The following is a 12,086-nucleotide window of genomic DNA, read 5'->3' as shown; positions in this document are numbered from 1 at the left end:
TGCATCTTGGATACAGTTGCTAAGCTGTGTGTTTGTGAGGGCAGAGACAACATGGCTTGTTCTCAGCCAGCCACAGAATGATCGGACTCTAGTGACTGCTTGTAGTCAAGTTACTTGTCTTTTTCTTTCCCAGACAGACTTTGTTTGCTGTGGCCCTTGGTGCCTCTCTAACCTGTTTCTTGTGTCTGGAAAACAATACGGACCTAATTTGAATTGTAAATATCAATAAACACCAGGTTTAAAAAGAAACGGGTTTGATGGAATGTGAATTAGTTTTTCATTGACAGGAGTATTGTCTGAATGCAGAGGTGGTTGTCAAAAGTTTTAGGTTAATTTTCATAAAATTGGTCCCTTGAATGATTCACCCTCATCCCTACAAAAATTGCCTCTCATTGAGCTTTTTATCAGCTCAGCAGAAAACAGGCTCAGTCACTTTGACCTTTTTTCTTTTTGACAGAAACATTACAGTTAAAAAAAGGGAAAAGCATAATAATCGCAAAAGAAAAGGAACAAGCACATTTTCATACACTTAAAGGGCATTAGTGCCTGCATACAGGAGTACTAACTATGACAGCACATTGAATTTGAATGTATGCCTGCCACAGTGTCAAAGAGAAGAAAATTTGCATTTCATTGCCGTTAACCCTTAATCTTGAATTGCTTGCTGACACAGCTGAGAGAAGCAGGAGCACTGTAGCAACCAATTTAAGTGCTAATTGTACTGAGGCAAAATATATTTAAAATTTAAATTAAAAAAACCTTCTGCTAAAATGTATAGAGAGCTAGATTTCAAATTGCTTTAGCGTGTCCTCAGCATATGAAACATTTATCTCCCTTTGTGATCTATTCGTCTTCATATGCTGCTTAGTTACGAACCAGTTTCCTGTTATCATTTCTTGTATGTCTTGATGGAAAATGGGCTGACAAGTAAAAATACGATGGAGGCTGTAAAGACACGGTATAGGAAAGGAGATGAAGCTAGCATGAGAAACAGAGAGAGGCAGGGAGCGCTGCCCCATAGAGAATAAATGGCCGGTTAGTGAAATATGAGGGGCATCAGCTTACACTGAAGGATAAAAAGGCAGTCAAGCACAGGATACACATCTGTCATCTGTGCCTTCACACACTGGCCAGCTGGTGGAGTGTGATGTAACTAGTGACTGTTGTTCCATAGCTTATATAGCTTTCCTGGTTGCTGACCTGAAATGAACCTTTAGGAAAGCCTCAAAATCCTGAACCATAACGAGTTCTGCAACGTAGGCAAGATTTTTCTCGAAGTTCAACTCGGGGCAGAGTTCTTGTCTTGTCTTGTTTTACTACACTGTACATTGCACACTGCGAATTACCCCTCATTACTCTGCTTCCTTCTAAAGTCACTTTCACACCAGGATAGTCAGGGGTGACTTGGTCTGATTCGATGGAGAATGCCAAAAATGATGTCTTCATTTGATTTGGTTGTATCCCAACAAAAAGCAGTTTAGTCTGCTTTTTGAAAGCAGACTAAACTGTCTGGATAATGCAGTAAAATTACTACAAGTGCTTCTTCAAGATGATGCTGCCTGAAACAAAGATTGATCAAGTAGAAGAGCAGCATACAGAAGGAAAAAAAAGAAACACCTAATCAATGGGCAATAATCCTTCCCCTTAGCATGGCTTGTTCACAATGACAACAGTGTAGTAGCACCAAATTAGTCCAGACTTTCAGTATCTGTTTTGTCTTTGGATTTTTAACCTAAATGCTTTTTTGCCAGAAAAATATCTAGAAAGATCAATTGGTGAGATAGCAGCCTATGCAGCATATTTATCTTTAAATGTTATTAATGCTGCAGGTTTATCATCTTCTTGAGAGTAAAGTGAACTGAAACTCACATTTTCAGGTAGACTGGTTTCACACAAACCCCAAACAAAACAGAGAGACTGGTATTACCTGGTCCATCTAAAACAGGGGTGTCCAAAGTGGGTCCTCGAGGGCCGGCATCCTGCATGTTTTAGTTCTCTCCCTACAACCTTTTCAGCATGTCAATGTTCTTCTTAGACCTCGTAATGAGCCATCATTTGATCCAGGTGCGTTAAATCAGGGAGCGAACTAAAACATGCAGGATGCCGGGCCTCCAGGACCCACTTTGGGCACCACTGATCTAAAATATATTAAGGTAACCTGTGTCATGGTTACACCCCAAGAAATAAAAAACTTTCTTGGAGTCTTTTAAGGCCAATCAACAGATCAATGTTCACCTGGTTCCCTGCTGCTTTTTTACTTGTTTCCTCTCTAGTTCTGTTTCCAGTGAAATGTTTTTTTCTTCTTCTAGTGTAGCTACTCAAATGTGCCCCTTGATACATTCAGGAACCGACATTTAGTCGGTTCCTGAATTAACAATCTTTTATTCTGTAAATATCTAACAGAACATTATTTTAAGCTGGAGGGAACACATCTTATCACATTGTAAGTGACTCTACCTATTTATTTAACTTCCTTTATTAATTCTGCTAAAGAGTTTTATGGACTTAAAATAAAATATATCACGTAGCAGCCCCGATATGATGTTTGAAAAAAAGAAAAAACTACGAGCTCAAGCGTGGTATTCTGTAGATACGAGGTGCCCATGTCTGGTTTTTCAGAGCTGCCATCCTGCAGCGTTTAGATGCATCCTTTCCCCAACACACCTGAATCAAACGGCTCATTACCTGGCCTCTACCGAGCTGAATGGCATGCTGATGATGGAACTCAGCCTTTTGATTCAGGTGTGTTGAAGCTGGGATGCAGCAATTGATGATCAATATGCAGCATCCACCTGCGGTGTATGGGTATGAACACAGATTTCCTTAGGGAACTGTGCTGCAGATTTTATGCTGACTGATGAAATGCATTTTACCTCTTTCAGTATCATGAGCATTGTTGTGAACAATACTCAACATGTCACCTGCATTTTTCATGGGTGTGTTAGAATTACTAAGGGTGAATTAGTGGCATCTTATTGGTGGGTTGACTTTAATCTGCCTATTTCATCAGTAGATTTTTGAGGCAAAAAAATATGTGTTGATCTCAGAAGAGGGAGTGATCATCTGTCGCAGCCATTGAGCGTCCAGCTATGCTTCTTCCACTCCGGCTTCATGTACCTGGATATCGATCATAACCTCAGATTTTGAATTTGTTCTGGGTCTTTACCCCTCTGAACTCTGTTAACACGCCTGTCTCACCAGGTCTGAGTCTTCAAAGAGGGGAGCGTGAGAAAACACCTCTTAAACAATTACTTGTTGTTTGAACTTTCCTCCCTGGTTGTCTCGCCAGTCACTCATCATCATGACTCTTTGGCAGCGTTTGACCTGAAAGCCGCTCCCAAGAAGCAGCTAGCTCTGTTCCAGCTTGCACATTCAAACTTTTGTTTGTAAAATCTGGTTTACCCAACAGTTTGGGTCCAAAATATGTTAAAAACTTTACAGAAAAATACGTTTTTTTTGTGGCAACAAAGCTCCCTAGCATTTGTATAACCTGCATTCCCATGGGTACTTTCACCTGTGAACTTTAAAACGGTTTTATTAGATATTTATATAGGCAAGACAATTTCCTATGTACGAAAAGAAAATATTAAATCTTCCTGCCCAAAACATTGCATTCCTCATATTGCAGTCACATATTAAAAGACTTTTTTTAAATGTACATGATTGTTTTAAATGTGATTGTTCATTTTGAAACATGCATTTTTAGAAAATGTATTCAAACTGTTGAGGTTCCACTTGGATGATTCTATCTGGTAAATAATGTGTAAAGCATAAGTCAGTCTGAAGTACGTTTAGAGCTTCGTGGCAACAGAAAACTTTATTAACAATCTTGCAAGCATGAATAAGATCGCAAGTGGTGTGGTTGAAATTAGGTTTCACAATCACGAAAACCCGGATGCTTCTCCTACATCATTAACCACCATATCAAATATTCTGACCACTCTTACTTAAAAAGATTTGGAAGTTGTTTACTATCCACCAAAATTTCACTTCAAAGTGACTGCATTACCTCTGATCCATGCTCTCAACTTCAGCTTTCCGACAGGTCTATTAGAAATTGATACAACCAGGTCCATATCACTACTGGCTTCATTCTACTTCAATCAGTAAACTACTTTTCCAAGCTTATTACCAGCTATTCAATAATTCCTGCTACTTTCAACAAAATTAAAATGTGAATTTCAACAAACTCACATCCAGGTTTGCAAAAATCATCAAAGGCTAGTTTACGTAATACAAGAACTCCAGTCGTTTTAATTGCCAGATATTCAGAATGTACTTTTGTAGCTTGACTCTATATGATAATTTTAAAACTGAAACATATGCTCATGATACTAAGAATTGCAGAAAAAGTTAAGAGCAACCCATTATTAAATAACCTGAGGTAGCTTTACAAGCAAAGGAAATTATTTTAATGTGATCTTGTGGTGAAGAGACATTTTTATCTAAAAATATATGTACTTTGGTCTATTTTATTTTGATAATTATTTGTTTAAGATTCTTTTATATTTTTCTTTTTCATTTATTTTGGAGATTTGTCAATGAACTTTTAAAATAATCTCCTTTTCTCTTACACAGAGGTTCTTGTGTCATAGTTACTGGCACTTCTAGTAAAGATGTGTGAGGCATGCAATTAATAAATTTTTATAGCATATCCTGTTTATCTTAGCAGACATTTAAATGATTTACATTTAGCATCAGGGCATTGTAGGTAGATGCAATGATGTGAAAAAAATTAAACACCCCAATTGATATTCAGCTTGCTAAAAGGAAATGCTCACATATTGTCGTCCAGTCTCATTTGCTGTATTCTAAACCACTCACAAAAACCATGAAGCTTCTTGATATTTGTGTCATAGTTGGTAAGACATTTTTTCCCTACAATGATGAATCTGATTTTTGCTTAAAATATCCTCCCTCTGTAGGAAAGACCAGGAAGCTGGTGGTGAATTTACCCACCACACTGACATGGTGTAGTGGGTCAACTATGTCAGTTCCCTGGCGAAACTGATATTTAGATAGTGGACACTTAAAATCACCTGGGTTTTCACCTGGAGATTAAACTGAACTGGAGTCACAACATTGATAGTTTTTACTAGAAGGGTTAAATTAGACTCTCCCTGATAATTCCCCTTTTCCACTGGCTTGAGTGGCTTGGCACGGCTCTAATACGCTCATCCTCATTCTTCTCCGCACCGAGCCTGTTGTGTTTGCATTGAGAAACAGCTAAATTTCAGGCTTGACCTTAAACTCCATGGAGTCTTTCATTTACCTTTAACTCGCTGCTGGTACACCTGAATTTATCCACCGTGGGAAAAATAAGGAATATTTCTATTCTATCCTTTCTTCTATTCTCAATTTAAAATGTGGACTGTTATGACCATCCAACATGTTCCGGGCAATGCTGGGAGTTCCTTTAAATGTCTGTAGCCCCTGGTTGAGAACCATGCTCTTAAGGCCCTTTAATATTTACAAACTATTTACAAGGTTGGTTGTATGTACATAGAGAATATAAGTGAGAAACTTGTATTGTTTTTGTAAATTTTTGATCTGAGTGATTATATACATGCGGGGAGCGGTTACAGTTGTGAGTAGCGTGAGAAAAAGCTTTTCTGGACGTGACTTGTGTACTTAAAGACTATTGAATTGCCTATCTGTGAAGTAGTTTAGGTTAACGAGGGACAAGTGAACTCAACATAGAAAAAAAGAACGGAACAATGATGGGAAGAAGGGAGAAGAACATGGGAGACGACAAGGAGGAAGCTAATGGAGACCGCTGCTAATGCGAGCAGAGGTTGAGGTGGGACCAAAAACTGGACTGTTTTATGCACGTTCTGCACAAGTAAACTTGCACCCGGTGGGTAGGAAACCTGCAGAAGTGTTTTGTAGAGAAGAACTGCGGCTGATCCGAGGTGGCTAGAGGAACGTGTCAACATGGCGGCGCTAGCTTTAGCATGGTTCAGGAGGAGTCCTGCAACTCGTGTGGCGGAGTTCTAACAGAAATTGGACTCGCAAAGCAACCATGACGGAGAGGAAGTCGATTGAGCGAGCAGGTCTGAGTCAGTTTTATTGTTTAAAGGGGAGAAGAGGATTGTCGTAACGACGTCGCACCCCAGCTCCATCAGGCCTGCAACGAAAACTTTAACCGGTACCGGACTGTGTGTGTGTGTGTGTGTGTGTGTGTGTGTGTGTGTGTGTGTGTGTGTGTGTGTGTGTGTGTGTGTGTGTGTGTGTGTGTGTGTGAGTGAGAGAGAGAGTATGGGCCCATGTGTGATATTGTGTTTAAAACTGTAAATTTCGGTATATGTATGGAGTTCTGTTAGTGACCAAAGTTGAATTCTGGTTATATTGAAACAACAGTTCAAAAGAAAAGTTTTTCATAAAAACGGTTTATTTTTCCAAGTTCTTATTAAAGGAAACTATTCAGGTAGCTGGTTGTCTGGAGTTATTTATGTTACTTCAAATGTGTGTATGGTAATTGAACGAGTAAGGATTTACTCAACATAGGTAAACCTGCGTGGTGTCTACCAGAACTTAACCCAAATAGCCACCCCACCAGTGAGTTTAAGTTCTTGTCCCAGTTAATAGCAGACAGAGCAGTGGGGTGCCACATGCCCTTCACTTGTTGACTTTTTAATACATGAACTGCTTTCTGAAGACCTGATTTTAGTTTTTCCAGAAACTTTTTCTACTTTTCTCAAATGATTGTTAAGTCATGCTTTTTTTTTGACATACAGGACGTTGTACTGTATGCGCTCGGCTTTAACTATCTGTTCTAACTTTTTCAAAACTTGGCGGCATGAAAGCTGACAAAGATCTATAAGAGAGTTCATATTAAATCCCCTGTTAAACATTCTGCTTTGAATTTTGATATGTTATCTAACCCACTGAGGATAACCTCATCTTATAGAGAAGATCAATCGAAGAGCCTGTCTGGAGACCATGGCACGGAGCAGAAAGACTCTGTTTTTTAAACAAGTTCCAGGTTGACGTTTTTAGCTTTTTTAATGAAAATAAACGTGTATCTTGTGTCCATGCTGTGCTGCTTAGTTATAGTTACTTATTTGGGGTTTGAAATATGTTTTTATCACCAAATATTTTGCATCTTTTGTTTTCTTCCTCATAAATACTCATTTATGCTATTTATATTATTGAAGGCTGTGAGTATTTTATTTCTTGTGGTGTTTTTATGAGATATGCATAGATATTTTCCCCACTTCCCTGCAACATTTTCTTTTATATGAAGGGTGTAAGTAATTTCAATATTCTTGCTAAAGCTTTTTGAAACATCTTTGTTTTCTAATGCTCATGGGTGTCTATTATAGGTCCCTATATGCATTTTTCTTTTTTTACCATAATCTTTACTCATTTATTCTCTGCTGCTCTTAAAAACAATAAACTGTACAGATGATTGCTGAAATCATCTGTGTCACACGGTAATGTGTTATAATGGGGAAAACGAGGTAGAGCGGCCTAGTGAGAGGAAGAGAGAGTGCGATCATTGTTCCATGAAGTCTATTTTCTCGGTGAGCAGATATCCATCTTCCAGGTTTCCTCAGGGATTTTCCCGACCGTCCTGTGTAGCTGTAGTGCGACGTTGGGATGTCGCTTAATGCAGGTGGCTTATTTTCATGTATCCTGGCAAGGACAGGATGTGTGGAGGAACAAGTGAGTGTTGGCAGCCATTTTACTGCAAATGTGACAATTTTATGCCTCCAGCCGAGGTTAATGATGTTTTCCCCTCGTATTAATAGGTCGTAATAAGCGGGAGAAGTCTGATACATTGACTTGTGTCCACACATCTGTATTTGACTTTTTCTTAAAATCTGCTGACAGATTTGTTTTTACGCCTCTTTTTACCCTGCTTATCTTTTCTAATATTAATCTTCTGATCTTTCTTTCTTCCAATCCCTCCCTGACTTCTGTCCTCCTTCCCTCCTTCCTGCTGTGGTGTGGCTGTAACTATCTACAGACTGGCAATATGAGGGTAAGACTGATCTCCCTTTTTCATCCTTCGTTAAACATGTTCACATACTGGTTAATTTATCCTGCTGACCCAGCGGAGATGGTTATAGCGGATTAGACCCGTCTCTTAAAAAACGCTACTTTAATCTGTTTTTACTGTCGGTTCCTGCTTCTCTTAGCTCACCTTGTTTTACACTACATTACATGCAAGTTATAAAATTCTTGTGTGTTTTTTTTTTTTCGGTCTATGCCTTCTCACTGAACAGGGAACAACGAGGTTAATAAACTATAGACTATATGTGCCACAGCTCATGCTTTATTTATCTTTATGAGTTTATTGCTGTTGTCCTTGCAGCATTTTGTACACACTTCAGGGCCTTTTTCAAATCATTTTTCTCATAAATACTAAGTGCTTATCAAATAAAACCACCCACAGGGTTCCCAATAAAGTTTTATATTGCCTTTTTTTTTAACATAGTAGATGTGAAGACGGGAAAAAAAAAAACACCCATTGAGGTATTAGTGTAATCTTATCTTGACTTTTTCTTTTTTTTTTTATCCTTTCAGAATGTAAACTCTCCCGTTCTGGTCCTCCTGCTACCATCGTGGCCATAGATGAGGAAAGCCCCAATGGTAAAGTACTGCCGTGTTCTATCATTTCATACTTTAGGTTTAAAAAAATTTTTTTGGAGGTTGTAATGAATTCAATAAATAGAAAATATATATTTTATTTTATTAGTTTTTTTCTCCATTTCACACAGTTTTCAAAGGTGAAAAATGCAGGATCGCACACCTGTGTCTGCTGTAACATCTCACAGGAAGTTGCATCTTGATCACATGTTTTTGTCTGAATCAAAAAGCTTGTGGTATTTCAGGTTTGGATATTTGACTACTGTCTTTTAGAATTGGAAAGTCCTTAGAAGTCGGTTGGTTTCCTAGCATGAACCTGGATTTTCAGCATTACTGACAAAGCATTAATATTTGATTCTAAATTCCAGATTTCTCTATTTCGGAATACATTTCATGTTAAAGATCATTGTCTAGTTGGAACTCCCAATTAACTCCATCCCCTTGCTTTTAGTCTATTTATAAAAAAACTTTTCTCTAATTTTATTGGAGTGATTTTTATTTTTTTCCCACTTAATGCTATAATGGTAGTCAGGAATATTGACTACCAGTGAATGGACCGTCCAGACACAGGGGTCAGTCACTTGAAACACAGTTACTGCAGTCAGGGAATCTCCATTTCACTCACTGAGAGAATGCTATCACCATTTGGCTGGACCTCTGATGCATTTGGTCAGTTATTCTAAAAGGACTTAATATTTATGAAATCACTTGTTTTATGTTAAATCATTTTATCTAATTTTATTTTATTTTTTGTAGAAATCAGTTTTCACGTAAAAAAAAAAAAGTATATAGGAATTATATAAAAACGCAAATGTTTTAAAAATATAGAAATATCATTTGTAATTCTAAGAGAGAAATTTGTAATATTTAAAAATCCAAGACAGGTAGTTTAGCTCTCCTCAAAATGCAATACAATTAATTTCAGCGCAGGAAGCTGAAGTCTGTTGATGTCTGTTCTTAACCTATTCAAACACACGTCTTTGTTCGACCCTTTAACAAAGATCTCAGTCTGCATATCACATCCTTGCCTTGTCTCAGCAGGTTGCGTTAAGCACCAGATGATGCTTGGCATGCAGCCTGAACTCATTAATTCATTAGGCTTGTACCAACAGTATCACTTAAATCCAATCTGTGTTGCAGAGGAAATGACCTAAATCACTGTGTGACCAGTGCACCAAAGAGACATAATTAACTCTTTATTACTGAGCCTCTGATTTGCTGATGGTTAAATTTTATTACCTTTGATGGCTTCTTCGCTGTTTTCCGATGCAGCTGTTGCTGACTGTTGCACCACACCAAACAGATATATAAATATTCTTGTCTCAGTCAAACTATTTCCTAAAATATCAGACTTTAAATATGAACTTTGAGGAGTTGAGATGAATTTGACAGTAAAATTATAACTTTAGAGGAAGGATTGTGTTTATTCTGCAGTATTTTTTCCCCTCTTGCAATATGAGCAAATTAAAAGTTTGTTTTCCAGGTGATCAGATTTACTTTCTTTTTAATTAAAAATTTTCTCTTCTTCCTTTTCTTTTCTTTTTTTGCATTTTATGGAACTCTCCTTCCTTTCTGGTCAAAAAACGATTTATGTCTAGTGAAGTTATGCTGTGGCATTTTACCTTCCCAAGCTGCATTTTCTTCTAACATTTCAGATATGCTCCATGAAAAAATCTGCAAATAGGTGGATTTAATTTGAATTATTTTGAGTCCCACTCCACAAATAAAAAAAAATGACAAAAAGGTCGGTGGTCCACTGTGAGCCCTTGCTTGGTAATATTGCTATTAAACGTTGCCTAAGGACATGCTGAATCCTTCTAAATAACACCCATAGCAAATGGTGTGTGTGTTTCTGTGTAACGCATTTCAATTATGTTATAATGGTGACTATTTTTTGACCATATTAAATATTTAACTTTATTCAACAACCAGTAAATATGTGACCTCATTAACATAGCAGCTTACCAAATGCAGTTTTAAAACCGTTAGCAGTGTTTATGTTTATTGAGCTCCCCATTAGCATCAGCAGCATGCTGCATCAGCTACTCTTCCTGGGGCCAGTTTACTGGATTTAAAACCTTTATTCTCTTAAGTTTTATGTGACCTGAAAACATTTCCACACAGACAAATTGGTCTTCAGTGTCGCTCTTTAAGCCAGCTTACTGTCAGTGCAGAGCAACACGCTGGGCAGGGCAGGTGCTGCACTACTTAATGTTTTAAACAACCAGAGAAAACTTAATCCGGCACGGTTGCGTTGGGAACAGTACTGGTGAGAATTCCTGCAGTTTTGAAACCATAACTTTTGTTTTTAGCAGCTTTACACCAATATACAACCTTGGCCAAAACATGACTTCCTAGTGCTAAATCAGCTAACGCAAGAGAAGTTTAGTTTGATTCATTATCAGACAAAGAGGCAGGGGATTATTATTATTTTTTTTAATAATGTATGTAAACATCTGGTTTTAGATGCTAGAAACCAAACTTTTAACACCTACCAATTATTCTCAGTTTGGTTACACTTACCGATGACACATTTTATAAAACTATTGGAATATGTGTCTGAAAGTCTTGTCAAATGTAGACGTTACCATCCACACGAAGCATGATTAAATGACTGCAGAATATTTTGGTCTAAATTGCCTCATCATATCAAAAATCATTCTCTTAATTGCTCGGGAGTTGAATTCTTTTGCAGATTTGAAGAGAAAACTGAATAATTAAAATTCCTTTCAAATGATTGCTTTGCATCACTGAGCGTGTAGTTTTGTCGGAACATAAAAACCCTCTCATCACTTTGTTAGACAAGACTAAAAATCGTAGGATGAATGAAGGCAACAAGCCTTTCTCCAAAAATAAATAAAAGGGAAAAAAGCAATTAATGAACAAGCATACAAGTGTTACACTACACTGCATGTCTGGCTCAACTAAACACTAAAATTGTGATTACTAAATTAATTTTTTTCTAGAAACCTTGTTTTGTCTCAGAAAATAGCAAACAAGTGCTGAACACAACAGTCCACACCGACGTTACCGGAGATTAGCATGGAAACATCAGACATGCGTTTGCTTTTATCCCCACAGCTTGTTGGTATCTGTTGATTGTTCATTACTGTGGAGAAATTCATGCAATTTCTATTCACCCTTTTTACTAATTTCAACAGTTCTTCTTCCATATGCAGTATATGTTGCTGGAAGGGGAGGCTGCATGCAGGGATTTGCTTTTTTTTTTTCCTACCGTACCATTCTGATATTCAGTGGTGAGAACAAAAACATCTAATAGGTGTTTGTAGTGTTTTTCAGTATGAAGTGAAAGTAAACTAAAATAAGCGATAACATTGATATACTGGGACTTCTCACATAAATAACATGGAAAACCTCTGAAAATACAAACACAATTTTATACAGGCTGGTTACTGTTTTGTTTTGGCTGTGCAAATGCAGCACATATGTGGTTTATATAAAATAAAAGCCCATTTACTTTTATCGTAGAA

At 37.5% G+C, this 12,086-nt stretch overlaps 1 protein-coding gene across 1 annotated transcript in view; it reads left to right on the top strand.

Annotated features, from left to right (window-relative positions):
- LOC103481331 (protocadherin-15-like) overlaps positions 1 to 12,086 on the top strand; it is a 222,603-nt gene that overhangs the window by 45,466 nt on the left and 165,051 nt on the right. Inside the window, exons 3-4 of the mRNA XM_081600402.1 lie at positions 7,973 to 7,987; positions 8,533 to 8,598. Coding sequence (XP_081456528.1) covers positions 7,973 to 7,987; positions 8,533 to 8,598 — 81 coding nt within the window. The remainder of the gene's footprint in view (positions 1 to 7,972; positions 7,988 to 8,532; positions 8,599 to 12,086) is intronic.

Source organism: Poecilia reticulata, chromosome 19, assembly GCF_904066995.2.
Source record: "Poecilia reticulata chromosome 19, P_reticulata-male-v2, whole genome shotgun sequence".
Taxonomy (NCBI): domain Eukaryota; kingdom Metazoa; phylum Chordata; class Actinopteri; order Cyprinodontiformes; family Poeciliidae; genus Poecilia; species Poecilia reticulata.
The sequence above is the reverse complement of the archived record's forward strand: the minus strand, read 5'-3'. Positions and strand labels throughout refer to the sequence as shown.